At 58.3% G+C, this 15,928-nt stretch overlaps 3 protein-coding genes across 10 annotated transcripts; 2 read left to right on the top strand and 1 right to left on the bottom strand.

The window, feature by feature from the left end:
- Nucleotides 1-2,598: 2,598 nt before the first annotated feature.
- SHMT2 (serine hydroxymethyltransferase 2) lies at nt 2,599-7,818 on the top strand. Of its 6 annotated transcripts, none has more exons than XM_032173304.2 (12): nt 2,599-2,703; nt 3,695-3,892; nt 4,373-4,452; nt 4,605-4,805; nt 5,108-5,189; nt 5,347-5,469; nt 5,596-5,735; nt 6,072-6,237; nt 6,455-6,554; nt 6,641-6,796; nt 6,895-7,002; nt 7,119-7,818. In XM_032173304.2, the coding sequence occupies exons 1-12, from the start codon at nt 2,671-2,673 to the stop codon at nt 7,244-7,246; spliced, it is 1,515 nt and encodes a 504-aa protein (XP_032029195.1). In that variant the 5' UTR covers nt 2,599-2,670; the 3' UTR covers nt 7,247-7,818. The 6 variants fall into 6 exon arrangements, with proteins under 6 accessions (XP_032029195.1, XP_032029194.2, XP_032029193.1 ...); XM_032173305.2 differs by lacking the exon at nt 2,599-2,703 and adding an exon at nt 3,048-3,136; XM_032173303.2 differs by lacking the exon at nt 4,373-4,452 and having other exon boundaries at nt 2,605-2,703.
- Nucleotides 7,785-14,247, bottom strand: NDUFA4L2 (NDUFA4 mitochondrial complex associated like 2). Of its 2 annotated transcripts, XM_032173316.2 has the most exons (6): nt 13,578-14,247; nt 9,923-10,043; nt 9,491-9,579; nt 9,163-9,318; nt 8,647-8,707; nt 7,803-8,517 (listed from the first exon to the last, which is right to left on the bottom strand). In XM_032173316.2, exons 1-6 carry the CDS (start codon nt 13,637-13,639, stop codon nt 8,461-8,463), a joined length of 546 nt encoding a protein of 181 aa, XP_032029207.1. In that variant the 5' UTR covers nt 13,640-14,247; the 3' UTR covers nt 7,803-8,460. The 2 variants fall into 2 exon arrangements, with proteins under 2 accessions (XP_058282220.1, XP_032029207.1); XM_058426237.1 differs by lacking the exons at nt 9,163-9,318; nt 13,578-14,247 and having other exon boundaries at nt 7,785-8,517; nt 9,923-11,890.
- Nucleotides 11,920-15,927, top strand: LOC116480875 (uncharacterized). 2 transcript variants are annotated; one of them, XM_032173312.2, is made up of 4 exons: nt 11,920-12,578; nt 12,788-13,113; nt 14,513-14,650; nt 15,244-15,548. In XM_032173312.2, exons 1-4 carry the CDS (start codon nt 12,322-12,324, stop codon nt 15,450-15,452), a joined length of 930 nt encoding a protein of 309 aa, XP_032029203.1. In that variant the 5' UTR covers nt 11,920-12,321; the 3' UTR covers nt 15,453-15,548. The 2 variants fall into 2 exon arrangements, with proteins under 2 accessions (XP_032029203.1, XP_032029201.1); XM_032173310.2 differs by having other exon boundaries at nt 11,929-12,578; nt 15,413-15,927.
- The last annotated feature ends 1 nt before the right edge of the window (nt 15,928 follows it).

The following is a 15,928-nucleotide window of genomic DNA, read 5'->3' as shown; positions in this document are numbered from 1 at the left end:
GCAGAAAATAAATATCTGCTGGCTGGCTGGCTGAATAACAGGGTCAACTGAAAAGAGGAGGGAGATCAGGAATGGTTCTGGATCCGAGATTGGCCAAAAGCAGAAGAACCCGGAAGTCTCCTAACACCAGGCTTATTGCTGGAAACACCTGAGAAGAGCTGAGCCTAGAGTGGCAGGGAAGGAGGTTCCGGCTAAGGGGAGATTTCTAAGGGCTGGTATGAGAGCCAGGTGGGAACGGCTGGAATTAACAAATTCGCCCATCTGGGCCTTAGTTTCCTCACTTGTAAAGCCACAGTAAAATAGTGTGTGGTGGGGATTCAGTGAGGCTTTTCCTGTGAACATGCTGCTGTGCTGGATTGTCCTCCCCTCTTCCTTTGCCTTCTCCTCCTCTTCCTCATACAACTGGACATCTGAGAGCAGAGTTAGGTGTGTCTGTCTGTCATTGCACTTGTCACACTTTGTTACCTGTTCACCCCTTGGTATCCTAGCAGCCAGTGAGCTCTTCATGTATCTCCAGGGCTATGGAATGCATGGCATAGAGTAACATTGCTACATAAGGCAATGATTCGCAAAACCGCTGTTTAACAGGCTGGTCCAAGTGCAGTGATGTTTATAACTAATTGATCACAATCAGTTACAGATTTCTTTGTTTCTTCTTCACTCCCACTGCTTCACTTGACTGGCCTTTTAAAAACAATTTTTTTGGCCAGGCGCGGTGGTTCACACCTGTAATCCCAGAACTTTGGGAGGCCAAGGCAGGCGGATCACCTGAGGTCAGGAGTTCCAGATCAGCCTGACCAACATGGTGAAACCCCGTCTCTACTAAAAAATATAAAAATTAGCCGGAAGTGGTGGTGGGCGCCTGTAATCCCAGCTACTGAGGAGGCTGAGGCAGGGAGAATTGTTTGAACCCAGAGGCAGAGGTTGCAGTGAGTGAAGATCATGCCACTGCACTCCAGCCTGGGTGACAGAATGAGACTCCATCTCAAAAAAAAAACAATTTTTTTTTTTTTTTTTTTAAGACAGTCTTGCTCTCTCGCTCAGGCTGGAGTGCAGTGGCTTGATCATGGCTCACCTTGAACCCCCGGGCTCAAGTGACCCTCCTACCTCAACCTTCCCAGTAGCTGGGACTGCATGCACATACCACCATGCCTAGCTAATTTTAAATTTTTTCTTTTGTAGAGATAGGGTCTCACTATGTTGACCAGGCTGGTTTAGAACTCCTGGCCTCAAGAGATCCTCCTGCCTTGGCCTCCAAAAGTGCTGGGATTACAGGCATGAGCCACCATGCCCGGCCAAAAACATTTTTTTTTTTTTTTTTTTTTTTTGAGACGGAGTCTCGCTCTATCGCCCAGGCTGGAGTGCAATGGCGCAATCTCGGCTCACTGCAAGCTCCGCCTCCCGGGTTCACGCCATTCTCCTGCCTCAGCCTCTCCGAGTAGCTGGGACTACAGGCGCCCGCCACCATGCCCGGCTAATTTTTTGTATTTTTAGTAGAGACGGGGTTTCACTGTGGTCTCGATCTCCTGACCTCGTGATCCGCCCGCCTCGGCCTCCCAAAGTGCTGGGATTACAAACGTGAGCCACCGCGCCCGGCCCATAAACATTTTTTTTAATTAAAAAAAAAACTTGGCTTATCAGAACCACTGAGGAGAGGTTTAGTTGTGTGACAGCGTAAGTGGGCAAATTCTACTCTTTGAGATCCATTGAATTAGAACCTCTGAAGACAGACCCCACACTCATGTTTATATCATATTTTCCAACCCATTCTGATGCCGAGGTTTGGGAACCTACTCCTGGAGGGGTTGATAAATCCCATTCCCAAGGGTTTCGTCTGGATGAAGTTAGGCTAAAAGGAAGATCCCTTCCAGTCTCCAAGACCTATAGCCCTGCGGAAAAAAGGAGAGCCCACTGACTCCTGCGACATCAAGAGATGGACAGGTAACAAAATGCGACAAATGAACAACAGGAGGGGTGCCTTCCTCTGCTCCCAGATGTTTGAGGAGAAAGAGGAGATGCCATGGAGGAGGCAGGTCTGTGGGTCAGAGTAAGAGGGGAGGACAATCCGTCACAGCCCATGTTCACAGGAAAAGCCTCATTGAATCCTCATCACACAGTATTTTCTTGTGGCTTTACCAGGGAGGAAACTGAAGCCCACATAGGCTAATGCACTAGTCCCAGAGCCAGAACTTGAAGTCAGGTGTCCGACCCTTCTAAACTATGGTGCTTTCCAGTGCTCCATAGCTCTCTATCTTGTGTGGGGGCCCAGATCTCCTGGAGTCTAATAATGCTAGCTAGATATTCAGTAGGCACCCTATAAACGTTTGTCTTGACTACAAGCAGAGGGAAAACCCTGAAAAGCTTCAGGACAGTAAGGAGAGGGGGCGGCACTGGACCTCTGTTTTTGTTTTTGTTTTTTTCCCCAGGCAAGGGCCTCTAACCCTGGGGCTGCAGACGGGAATCGTAGAGAAAAAAGCGGGGAGCGGGGAGAACTACAATTCCCAAAAGGCCACAAAGGGGCCACCACTACGCATGCGTAGATTCCTCCCGTTAGCCTTGGCGTCTCAGCGCCCTCTTCTCGCGCATGCGTTCTCCGAACGGTCGTCTTCCGACAGCTTGCTGCCCTAGACCAGAGTTGGTGGCTGGACCTCCTGCGACTTCCGAGTTGCGATGCTGTACTTCTCTTTGTTCTGGGCGACTCGGGTAAGAATGGGGCTCCAGACGCTGGGTAATCAGTGGAAAGGAAGCTCTTCTCCTACCTTAGTTCCTAGTCACAAACTCTGGGTTTCTCATGGCTTTTCCACGCACGTGGACTGGGGCCTCAGGGAGCGGACGTGTAACTAGGGAATCCCCAAGACCCCTGGGCGCGCGTGGAGTTAACTGCGAGCCTGTCCTCATTCTGGCGATCAGACGCCCCAGGGCCTCGTGACCGCCCATTTCACGTGGCATTAGGGTAGAGGACAGCCCCGGATGCCCCGCGGACCCCGTGGTCGCTAATGAGCGGAGTTTTCGGCCTGGCCTCACAAGCTGAGCCTTTCCGGCCAGCTCTGAGCCCTGCAGATGATGCAACCGAGCCTCACTGCTTGCATCAGGCAGGGGTCCCGGCGGCAGTGAGGGCTGGAAGGAGGTGGAACGGGTAGGGGGCTAAGTAAGGGGAAAGGGTATTGGCTTACTCTCGGACAGATCCCCACCCCCGCCACTCCCACACAGCTCTTCCTCAGGGACTGGAAAAGGTCTACCCTCCCACCTCCATTGCTCTACAATCTGTGGCCTCAGCCCTTGCCAACTCTGCCTCTTCCCCCGCTGACTGGGGTATCAGTTTATGGTGCCCTGCAGGAAGACCCTCTTGTTCCTGTGGGTGGGAAGGTTCTGGAATCTCAGTGGCCCTCTCTGGAGTTGGGGAGACATAGGCTTTTGGAGGACAAGCTTTGCAGAGTGGTTCATGGAGTGAGGTGGTGGGAGATTTCTGAGGTGCGGTGCAGTGAATGGAGCAAGTCAGAACCACCCCCTGGACGTTGATCTCAAGCTTGGCTCCAGAACTGGCTTTTGAAGGTGGAGGTGGGGGTAGTGAGAACTGAAACAGGCTGGCTGGACAACTGGCAGCTCGGTGTGGCCTTAGAAGCATGAGTGAGGGTGGCTGGGAGACGGTTTGTCTGGACTGTTGTGATTTCACCCTGACTTTTCCTGCCTCCAGCCTTTGCAGAGATGTGGGCAGCTGGTCAGGATGGCCATTCGGGCTCAGCACAGCAAGGCAGCCCAGACTCAGACTGGGGAAGCAAACAGGGGCTGGACAGGCCAGGAGAGCCTGTCGGACAGTGATCCTGAGATGTGGGAGTTGCTGCAGAGGGAGAAGGACAGGCAGTGTCGTGGCCTGGAGCTCATTGCCTCAGAGGTGGGACCTGGGGAGATGGGCAGGGGTTGGGCCACCATGGGTGCAGGAAGTAACAAAGTTATCTTAACTGATATTTCTCCAAAACCCCCTTTCACACTCAGGACCTTTCTTTGGGCTTTATCTTCCTTTCTTATCTCCCTCAAGCAAAGGCAGTGGAAGTCCAGTTTATGGGGTTGGAGCATTTAGGGAGCCTCCAGGGTCCCTACAGTCTCATCTGATCTCTTCCTTCCTTCCTCCTATGAGGAAGGAGGAGGCTAGAAGCACAAGTCTGAGTGCGTAGGTGGCATTGAGGGGCCACCGCTCATGGCAGCTGGGTTTCTGAGAATGCTGCCTCTGGCTTTGCCCCAGGCCTGGTGCTGAGTGAATGGAGCTTTCTGCAGGGAGTACTCCCGCTTTCAGCTCTGGCTCTGGCAGGGAGGGACTGTGGGAGTCCAGGGGAAGGGGCTCAATACCTTCTGACATTGCCCCCCACCACCCCAGAACTTCTGCAGCCGAGCTGCGCTGGAGGCCCTGGGGTCCTGTCTGAACAACAAGTACTCGGAGGGTTATCCTGGCAAGAGGTGAGGGCTGGAGGGCAGTGTCAGGGATGGTGCTCCCAGTGGGGGAACCCACCTGTACCTTCCCAGTGTTCATTGAGGAGTGAACTTCCCAGTCCTTTGCTGATGGTTGAGAGTCCTTTCTCTGTGCCCTCATTACCCCTCTCCCACGGCAGATACTATGGGGGAGCAGAGGTGGTGGATGAAATTGAGCTGCTGTGCCAGCGCCGGGCCTTGGAAGCCTTTGACCTGGATCCTGCACAGTGGGGAGTCAATGTCCAGCCCTACTCCGGGTCCCCAGCCAACCTGGCCGTCTACACAGCCCTTCTGCAACCTCACGACCGGATCATGGGGCTGGACCTGCCCGATGGGGGCCAGTGAGTATGGATGGGCTGGCTGATGGTCTTGGCGGGCAGCATTGGTGTGGGAAAGGAGTTATTTATTGAATACCTACTATATTGTGGACCATAGAGATGGAACAGGCCTTGCCCTGTCCTGCATGTCACAGTGGATGAGGAAGATAAGATCCCAGTTATAGTGCCTACCACAGAGTGGACAGAGCAGTGAGGCAGTGTGTACTAGGACTGGTGTTCTGGGGACAGAGAACTGTGGAGTTGAAGGGAGCGGTAAGTCTGGGGGTCCTTCCACCCAGGCCTCCTTACTTCCTCTCACTTCCCAGTCTCACCCACGGCTACATGTCTGACGTCAAGCGGATATCAGCCACGTCCATCTTCTTCGAGTCTATGCCCTATAAGCTCAACGTGAGTGCTCTAGGGTGTGGGGAGGGGCTCTTGGCCCTGGTGGTGGTCCTCCCCGGAGAAGCTGAGGGACTGGAGCACTAGGCCGTCCTTAGGGTCAAGGAGGAGTGAGCTTCCCTGCTTCCTTCTCAGGGCTTTAGCTGTTTGTGTGTCTGTCCAGCCCAAAACTGGCCTCATTGACTATGACCAGCTGGCACTGACTGCTCGACTTTTCCGACCGCGGCTCATCATAGCTGGCACCAGCGCCTATGCTCGCCTCATTGACTATGCCCGCATGAGAGAGGTTGGTGGGGGGCTGGAGACTGGGCACCTCCCCAGGGGGTAGTGAGGAGGTGTGGGAGGAGGGCAGCCTTGGGCAGGCCTCTCCGGGCCCTCCCCAGGCTGAGGCCTTGCCTCTGTACCTGCCCAGGTGTGTGATGAAGTCAAAGCACACCTGCTGGCAGACATGGCCCACATCAGTGGCCTGGTGGCTGCCAAGGTGATTCCCTCGCCCTTCAAGCATGCGGACATCGTCACCACCACTACTCACAAGACTCTTCGAGGGGCCAGGTCAGGCTCCCTGAGGTCGGGCCTTGCCTTTCCCTGCCTTCAGGCCTATTCCTGGGGCACTGTTGGCCTGGACCTGAGAGGAATTCATTCCCACCTGCAGCCCTTAAGACTCCTGCCCCGTCTGTGACACTCCTCCTTCTTTTGCCCATGGTGGCCATGCCCTGGCAGGGGATTTGGGGATGGGATTGAGGGGCTGATTCCCTCTACCACTGGAATCCAGTGTAGCAAGCCCACGTGAGGTGTGCCCTTGGGGCCCAGGTCTGCCAGCTTCCTCTGCCTTCTCTGTCCCTTGTCCTTCTTTTCAGCTTAGACTCTGACCACCCACCTCGCACACAGGTCAGGGCTCATCTTCTACCGGAAAGGGGTGAAGGCTGTGGACCCCAAGACTGGCCGGGAGATCCCTTACACATTTGAGGACCGAATCAACTTTGCCGTGTTCCCATCCCTGCAAGGGGGCCCCCACAATCATGCCATTGCTGCAGTAGCTGTGGCCCTAAAGCAGGTTGGGGATCCTGTCTTTGTAGGATGTGGGGGGGCAATGGCCTGGAGGCTTAGACCCTGCACCTTGCTAACTGATGCTGGGGCTGATGGAAGGGAAATGCCAGGATGGAAGGGGTCAAGACTGGGATCGCAAAGCTATGCTGAGGGTGCAGGGCCAGAGGGTAGTGCAGGGCTTGGGTCCAGGCCTAGGGTCACAGCTGCTACTGTCTCATCTCCAGGCCTGCACCCCCATGTTCCGGGAGTACTCCCTGCAGGTTCTGAAGAATGCTCGGGCCATGGCAGATGCCCTGCTAGAGCGAGGCTACTCACTGGTATCAGGTAAGCCAGCAGGGGATGGGTGAGGGCCTCGGTAGCTCCAGGCAGAGGCCCAGGACTCACCACTCCCCATTTCTGACCCACCTTAGGTGGTACTGACAACCACCTGGTGCTGGTGGACCTGCGGCCCAAGGGCCTGGATGGAGCTCGGGCTGAGCGGGTGCTAGAGCTTGTATCCATCACTGCCAACAAGAACACCTGTCCTGGAGACCGAAGTGCCATCACACCGGGGGGCCTGCGGCTTGGTGAGACCTGGGGTTTGAGGAGGGAAGGGGCTCCCGTGCTGGATGACTGCCAGGTGACCTTGGGCTATGCTCATCCCTCCCCTTGTGCCTCATTTCAGGGGCCCCGGCCTTAACTTCTCGACAGTTCCGTGAGGATGACTTCCGGAGAGTTGTGGACTTTATAGATGAAGGAGTCGACATTGGCTTAGAGGTGAAGAGCAAGACTGGTGAGTGAGCAAGAAGGAGCCCCGGGCCAGCCAGTTCCCACTCACTGTCTGCTCCCTCCCCCAGCTGATCTCACTGCCTTCCCTAGAGCTCTTGTTTCCTCACCCTCTCTCTCTAGCCAAGCTCCAGGATTTCAAATCCTTCCTGCTCAAGGACTCAGAAACAAGTCAGCGTCTGGCCGACCTCAGGCAACGGGTGGAGCAGTTTGCCAGGGCCTTCCCCATGCCTGGTTTTGATGAGCATTGAAGGCACCTGGGAAATGAGGCCCACAGACTGGAAGTTACTCTCCCTCCCCCTACCTGGGCCAGTGAAATAGAAAGCCTTTCTATTTTTTGGTGCAGGAGGGAAGACCTCTCACTTAGGGCAAGAGCCAGGTATAGTCCCCCTTCCCAGAATTTGTAACTGAGAAGATATTTTCTTTTTCCTTTTTTGGTAACAAGACTTAGAAGGAGGGCCCAGGCACTTTCTGTTTGAACCCCTGTCATGATCACAGTGTCAGAGATGCGTGCTCTTTCTTGGGGAAGTTGGGGAGTGCCCTTCAGAGCCAGTGGCAGGCAGGGGTGGGTAGGCACCCTCCTTCCTGTTTTTATCTAATAAAATGCTAACCTGCCCTGAGTTTCCATTACTGTGGGTGGGGTCCCCTGGGCCAAACAGTGATTTGTCTCCCTCAATGTGTACACCGCTCCCCTCCCACCACCTCTACCACAAGGACCCCCGGGGCTGCAGCCTCCTCTTTCTGTCTCTGATCAGAGCCGACACCAGACGTGATTAGCAGGCGCAGCAAATTCAATTTGTTAAATGAAATTGTATTTTGCCCACGGCTGCCTCTGTTTGATCCCTGGGGACAGAGGGGAGCAAGGGAGGGGAGCAAGGGAGGGGAGCGGCAGGGGGAGGCCCAGGTGTGGGGCTGGAGGGGGCACTGGTGGCAGCGGGAGGCAGTAGGCTTGGGCAGGGGAGGAGTGCGCTGCACCTCGGGAGGCAAAGGTCCCCCGGCCTGGGCAGGCCCTGGACCAGCCCAAGCTGAGCAGCGCCGCCCCTGGGCTGGCTCCCAGAGCCTGGGCTAACTTGGAGCCCGCCACGTCGCTTGGCACTCAGAGGCCCCTGCTTCTTGTTGGCGCACGTAGGCCACGCTCAACACGTAGCCTGTGCCACACCCTTCGAGGCCCGGGTAGGAGGGCAGAGGGGCTGGTCTGGGCTCTTTTGGTGGACCCCTGCTGGTGCTGCCTGCCTCCTCCTCCCCCACATGGGACTCAAGCCAAGGGTCAGAGGCGCTTCCGCTGCTGGGAGCAAGGGAGGAGAGTAGGAGTGGAGCAGCCTCCCCTCTGCGTGGGAACCCGGCCTGTGTAAGCAGGAGCAGGACAGGGTGGCCGGACTGACGCCTTGGGGCCTGGGGGGAGGAGTGGAAGAAGTGGATGGGCTGGCTGTCCGTGGTTTGCATGGCACTGGCAGCCCAGCCTGGCTTAGAAGTCTGGCCGGTCCTTCTTTAGCTTCTTATAGTCAGTGGAAACTGCAAGGAACTAAGAGGAGAGGGAAAGGGGGTTGCGCTGAGTGCCCCAAGCCTCCCTTTGCTTCTAGTATGGGAGTTGTGGGTGCCAGGACCAGGAGATAAGAGGATGGGAGGCAACCCTAGAGCCATCGAGAGGTACCTTGTATTGGTCATTGGGGCTCAGGCGGTTCCAGGGCTCCGGGTTGTTCTTTCTGTCCCAGCTGTGGAGCAGGAGGGGGAGGGTTAGGGTCTCCTCCCTGGAACCCAGGACTCTGTAACCCAATTTGACCCCCAAGTTCCAGCCAGAGGCTCTGGCCCCACCCCAGTACCTCCGCCTTCTGCCCTGGGGGTCCCATTTCCCAGAGACTGACAAAGGAACGGTCATATTAGCAGGTGCTGACAAGTGAGACAAGAAGCCTGTCACCATTGTCAGCATGGGGCTGGGTGACAAACTGACAACGGGGCCCAGGGACTCCCACTTGCTACCTGCCACCCTAGGTTAACCCTAAGAGCAGAGTCGTGGGAATCAGACAGAGATCCCGTGGGGCTGGGTTTCTGGTGGTGTGCCAGGAATTATAAAGCCATGGGTGCGCCTTTCACTTCCGGACCCCCTCTGCGGGCCGGGTATGAAATCTCCGCCCCACACTGGTCCCCAGTGCCACCCCCAGCAGCTCACCCGGCCATACCCCCAGTGCTCTGGTGAGGACTTAGAGGTACCCAAAAGCCGGAGCCCGCCGCTGGCTGAGCGGCGTCGTCATGGCAACCAGGCGGGGAGAGGCGCGGGTTCCGCATTTCAGGGCGGGCCAAGCTGAGGAGTGACCGGCCAGGTGGGCTGGAGGGGATACGGAGGTCTCCCAGGTCAGCAGTGGGCTCCAGCCCTGAGATGCTGGTCGGTACACTCGAAGGTGCATGCAGCAGGGCACGGGATCCCCACTAGGGCCGCCTATTTCCACCCCATCTTGCCTCACCCAGGCCCCCGTGAGCATCCCAAGCCCGGCCTTTACCAGACGTCGGGGCTGCGAAGGGCGAGTCGCAGCAAGTAGAGCGCAGCGCTGCCCATGCCCAGGCAGGTTAAGCCGATCATCGGGATGATCTGCGAGGAAGACGGAGAGCACTTTTGGGGTCAGCCGTCTCCCTGCAGTTCCCAGTCACCCTTTACAAGCTTTCTGCCCACCCCAACCCCACCCCGGGTCTTGTGCTCCCTCCCTGGAATCTCCTACAACCGTATTTCCTGGCATGGTCTCCCTCACCCTACAGCGATCCTGTCCAAGGTAGTAGATTTGTGGGACACAGGGACATTTCGGAGAGAGACTGGGGCAACCTTAGGGGAAGAATAGGAGCGCTGAGGGACCTGGGCACAAGGCAAGGCACTGGGGGATTTGGAGGGTGGGGCAGCAGGAGAGTTAGGAGTTAGAGGTTCTGAGGTTGGGACTCACCCCCGGATGTCTTTTGATCTGCCGGTAGAAGCGGGCCCCAAGACTGGCTCCTGCCATATCGTTTTTCCAGTCTGGTACTCTCCAGTGGCTCTGTCCTCTCCCTCCTCCTGGGGTCCCGCCCCTGAGTGGGGAGGGATCAGCCCAGCCCAGAGCAGCGTAGCTTGGCCCAGCCCGTGCTTCTTTGGACTCACCCCACCCCGACTTAGCTCACTTTCTCCTCAATTCCAGGCCCAAAGCCTGTAGGGGAATTGTCTGGGAGCCAAGTGGTTTCTGCTGTCTGACTCTCTCCTCCATATGCCTGCACCTGGACCAAGCGACACCATCATTCTTGGGGCTTTTGGCATCTGAGGGAAGGACCTCACTGGCATACGACCCCATAAGATGTGGGAGGATGCATGGCCATGGGACAGGCACTTAGCAAAATGCATGTGTGGAGTGTTCACAGGTGGGACCAGGAGGGGCTAGGGCCCGTGAGGGCATGTGCAGCACTTCCCTGACACCCTTAGAGCCGTCCAGGAGCGGGTCCTGAGAACCCTGGTTCTGTCCCCTCCACAGTGTAGTGGGGGAAGGAGGAACACAGGCCCACACCATAAAGCTCCCCCAGCCCCTCTTATTCTGAGTGGTTTCTTCAGGTTGTGGTTGGACTGTAATCGCGGTTGGAGGCTAGAAGAACCAGGTGTATGTTCATCATGGCTCAGGATCAGGATAGAATATGCCAGTTTATTTATTCTACTACAATCATGGCAGTGGGGCTTGAGAGACTTGCTTGCTCTGCCTACCTGGGGTAGGGTAAAGGTGGGGCCCTCCACGGAGGCCATCCCCTTCCTCTGGCTGTGGGATGGAGAGGAAGGGAATGGAGTGGGAGAAACAGGAAAGATCAGACAGATGCTGAAAGAGAACAAGACACAGACACAGAACTGCAAGCGATTCTCTCCTGTCCTCAACCATCTCAGGTGTGTGCTATGCTGCTGGGGTGGGGAGGCTCACAGCCCCCGTCTCTGGGGAATTTGGGTCTTAGGGACGTAGGAACCGAGTCCTAATATCTCTCCCCACTCCCACGATAACCTCCACCACCCCCTCCCTCCTCGCAGCCGATCCTGCAGAGCACCCCCCACCTCCCCCTCCAGAGCCCGCCCTGTGGAGGGCGCGGGCGGGAGCGAGCTATGCACCCGTCGCTGGGATCGTCGGGGTACAGAGAGGGAGAGGGCGCTTTCTAGGGTCCCCCTCCCTTTTCTTCGCGCTGATACTTCCGCCGCCCCCTACTCTGACAAGCGCGGCTGTAATTAGGCTGCGGGGTCCCGGGCTCTCCGCCTCCCTCCGGCGGATAATGAGATAAAGTGTCAGAGACACGGCGAGAACAAAGAGACAGAGACTCGCTGCGATGTGTGTGGGGGGCGGGGGAGCGGGGCTGACGGGCTGTCAGAGTCTCCAGCAGCCCAGCCCTCCCAGAGAGCCCGCGCCTCCAGGGCCCAGGAAGGGAGGGCGTGTCCTGTCACCCGCGCACCCCAGCCCTCCAGTCTCTGGGACCAAAAAGCAATCCCAGGGTTCAAACTTGAGCGGCCGCACAGCTGGGCTGCACATCTGGTTCTCTGTGGCACAGCTGGGGAGCCAGGACGCCGGAAGGGGCGCCTGGTCCTTGCGCCTTTGCTCACGGGCCCTCGCCTGCTTCCTTGTGCCCTTTGTTCTGAGTTCCGGTGACCCCGGCCAGGTCCCAAATTCTCTGTCGCTCTCCTTTTCCAGAGCCGCCGCTGTCCCTACGGCCTTGGGCCTCCGCCCCGCTCACCGAGATGCAACGTTATATTATTGCCTCCGCTCCGCCTCTTCGCCACTCTTTGACCCTTCTCCTGCTTCTGGTCCCTGTCTCTGTGAATTTATTTCTAAGCCCCCTTCCATCTTTGGTTCCAGTCTCTGGCTCTTGGCCCATGGGGCCGATCTGGAACACAGGACTCCTTGGGTTCCGGATCCCATCTCCCCTCGCTCCCCACACTTTCCCACCACGAGGACTCAGGCCACGTTGGCCCAGTGGGGTGAGGGACCGCAGAAGTCATTAGCCGCAGATTAGGCGCGGCCCGGGATCCCGCTGGGACTGGACTCCAAGCGCTAACCCGCACCAGGATCCCAGTCCGCGCTCTGGCTGCACAGCGGATCAAAGGCAGCGGGACTTAGCGGATCGAGCGTGTTGGAGGGGCCGTGGGCTCGGGCGCCCCCTGGAGGCCGAGCGTCCCCCAAGCTCGGGGAAGAGGCCTTGGGCACCCCCTGTCGGGCAGTGCCGACCCTGCACTCCCGGCGTTCGGGCCGCTAAGTTGGTGCCTAGAGTGTCCGTCCACGCCCAACCCGTCACTCCGCCACTCCCGCCGCCAAGACAGTGGGTCCCGCAGCCTCCACTCTTCTGGTGTGAGATGGGACCGGAGGGCGGAGAGGGGACGCGGAAGCTCCTATCTCGCCAGCCACAATCGGCACCCAGGGTTCAGGCGGGTTCCTCTTCTGGGGTTGGGCAGCCTCAGATGCCTGGGGGCCGGGGAGGCGGGGGCTTCATCTCTGCTTCTGGGCTGCAGATTCGAGATTGCCCTAAGCCCTCTGACCTGGCCTGTCCTAGCCTCTGTCTGCCCTTCTTTCTGCCTCTTGTTCGGGCGGTCTGTCTGCTTCCTGTCTCTGGGTATGTCCATCTCTCTCTTCCCTATTCTGGCTGTGTCTGTCTGCTCTCCCTCTTGCTGCCTTCCCTACCTGGCTTTGTCCCTCTGCTTCGGTTTCTGTGTCTCTCTGTGTCTCGCTCCCTCCCTCCGCATCTCTCCATCTCACTGTGTCTCTCTTTACTAATGCCTCTCTTTGTCTCTGTCTTTGTCTCTCCCCAACCCCATTCCCCAGCTCTATTCCTATTCTCTGGGTTGCTGCCTCTGGGGACTGCAGCAGCCCAACAGGGCAGCCCGGGGACGCCTCAGGGCACTGCCCGGGGTCCTCCTCCTCAGTGCCCGGGGTCCTCCTCCTGGTCACCTCCACGCAGCGTTGGTCTTCCCGCTGCGGCTGTGGGACGTGGAGGGGCGCCCGGGAGGGAAGACACAGGGCCCAGCATATCTGCTCGGGAGCCCCGGGGCCCCTGACCCCCTCTGCCATTATTAAGGGCGCCGGATCCCGAGGCACCGAGGTGATCATGATTGCATCAGCCAGACAGAAGCGGAGCCGGGAGCTGCGCGGTGAGCGAACGAGTGAGACAAAGACGCCCGCGACATCTGTTTATGCAAAGCGCTCTCCGCCGGGGACCCCGGCGTCCCGGCTCCTGGCCGGGCTTGGGGCAAGGGTCATAAGCCCATTCCCACCCGGCGCCCCCACCGCGCCTTGGCTTCCCCTCTCCTCAGCACTCAGAGGGGCCGCGGGGCGAGCGGAACGGAGAGGGGGTGGGGGTGTTGATGTGATTGGAGCGGACGCGGCTGTTTCTTCAATAATGGATGGAGATGATGCGGACGGCGAAGCCGAGCTGGCCGGGAGAGGACAGAGGAATAGAAATGGGGAAAGGAAGGAGTGGGGGCGGGAGACTCACCCCGGCGCGCGCGCACACACACGCGCGCGCGCACGTGCGTCACACTGTCATTCGGCTACACGCCGCCGCGCGGCTCACACCCAGGCGCACGCCTACGCACTGTCACCGAGACACACATACCTGCAGGCGGAGACGCGATAGCAACACACACTCCCCGCTGGCTCTTCCTGATTTTCACACATACACAGACCTGCAGGCGGAGACGCACGGAAACGCCCCCACGCGGAGGCACACCCGGGCAAAATCTCCCAGATGGGAGCTGGGGACGGGGAAGTGGACAAACCCGACAGATATAGACACACTCAGGGGCACAGACACACACTCGGTCACAGAGTCGGACACACCTGGGGCTCAGGTAGACACACCTCACATACCCAGGGAACAAACGGACACACAAACCACACGCCGGGGATACAGACGTCTATAATTGCCAGGGGCACGGAGAGACCACCCACACCCACTCAGAGGCTAGCACACCTTAGCATATGCAAGAGTTGCCATCTGTGCCCTGCGGGGTGGAATGTGGCAGGGAAGTCATCAGGGTCTCCGGAGCAGGCCTTGTTAGCCTAGCAGTATAATGAGGTCTTGGTGACAGGAGGCGCCTGGGGCTGTGGACTAGGAGGCCCGTGCACCAGGGCTTAGCTGCCTGCAAGCTTCCTTGACTGGCCCCTAGGGCGGGTGGTGCCGACGTTGGGCCGCCCCTGAGTAGCAGACCCGGCGGATCCCACTGACCCAAATCGGGCAGTTTGGTGGAGGGAGAGCCTAAAGGGAACACTGGAGCTGCACCAGGAGATTCTCAGGATCCCCAACACTGCTGCTGGTGGGGTTTATAGAGAGGGTCACTCTGTACTCTGCCTTTTCCCCCCGTGCTGCTCAGTCTTCCAACTTCAAGGGGCACGTGTGTGTGTGTGTGTGTGTGTGCGCGCGCGCGCGCTGAGTGGAGTGGGCAGTGGAAGAGGTTGGGGTGCGGGTTGTCTTGTACCCCAGTACCGGCCCTTCCTCGGATCTGTTTTCAATTCAGTCTGCTCCTTGGCCCAGACTTATGACCTTTGCAGCGTGCGGCAGTATCATCCATCACCCGGGCGCCGCTTACGGGATGGAGGGCGCTGGGAGCTCACATAGGGTCGCTGTCACGCCTGCCGCCCTCTCTGGGGACCTGTCTCCGGCCCGCGGGCCAGGACTTAACAGTCTTGGTAAGTACTGACGGGAGGGTGTGACCATGGGGCTCGATCGGGACACTGGGTCACATGTCCCCACCCCTGGTACCCTAGCACCCCTCCTTCTAGTCCAGCACAGCCTGTTTCCCCGCTTTTCCCGCCCCCCTTCTCTCGGGCCCTTTGCTTAATTTCCTATTAACTGCTGATAAATCCAATTAAACCGCCGCTCTAATTAGGGACAGCTGCCGGCTCAGTGAGGCTAGGGAGGGGGGCGCCCCCCGAGTGTTGGGGGAGAACAGCCGCTCTCCCTGCTTCTCGGCATCCGCACACCAGCATTGCCGCCCAATGAGCCAGTAAATTGGTTTTGCCTTTGCATTGGCGGGGGGCTCTCGAGGATCTCGGGGGGCTCTGATTTTGAGTCCCTCAGACCTTGATGAATAGAGACGACCCGAGCCCTCGCGGTCCCTCCCTTCATACATTCCTGGTAGGTAGATTTCAAGGAAGGATAAGGACAGAAGGCTTGATTTGCGTGTGGTTGGTGTGTGTGTTTGCCTGTGATCTGCTCCTATCCCAGCTCAATCGCGATTAAAGGGGGGTCTTCTTTAATGACTCCGCCTCCACCCCCTCAGGCATCCAGGACCATCAAGGGCAAAGGGAACAGAAAACTGAACCCAGTTCTGCAGTCTTCTTCTGTGCCTCCCTACCCCCATCACACCTCAGCCTTCTGGAAGGGGGGCGCGCCCGTCCCAGGCCCTCCTCTTCCCTAGCCCAGCTGAGCCTCTGCCCTCCCCCCGCCAGCAGCAGATGGTGCCCGGGCTCCCGCTGCCAACCTTGCTAGGCGGTGCCAACCTCAGTCCTGGCAGACAACGGGCAGACGAGAAGAGGAGCTCCTGGCTGGCCAAGCCGACCCTCCCCCACCCGGCATCGAGCTCAAGACCCCCCACACACGCCTGCCCCACTCCAGCGACCACCCCAGCCTGCCTCTCACTGGGTCCGCTCTCAGGTCCCCAAACTCCTCGTCTCCTTCTGCTCCCTTCCCCACACCTTCCCGCTCCTCGCCACCTGCCGCCCTGACCAGGGCCGGCGTATTTGCATATTTGCATATGCAAATAATAACATTTGCATACGGCGCTCCGCAGGGGTGTCTCCACGAGAGCCGGTTAGCTGTCTGCCCTCCGTCCTCACTCGGTACCTGTCGGAAAGGGTTAGGGCAGGGGCCGCGCGGGTGGGGTTAGGCCCCCGGCCTAGCTAGCTCGGTTCTCGGAGGACTTGAGGAAGTGTTGCCATGGAGACGGCACGCACCCCACCCCCTCC

The sequence above is a fragment of the Hylobates moloch genome, unplaced genomic scaffold, assembly GCF_009828535.3.
Source record: "Hylobates moloch isolate HMO894 unplaced genomic scaffold, HMol_V3 SCAFFOLD_13, whole genome shotgun sequence".
In the NCBI taxonomy this organism is placed as follows: Eukaryota; Metazoa; Chordata; class Mammalia; order Primates; family Hylobatidae; genus Hylobates; species Hylobates moloch.
Note: the sequence above shows the minus strand (reverse complement) of the source record. Positions and strands in the feature narration are given on the sequence as shown.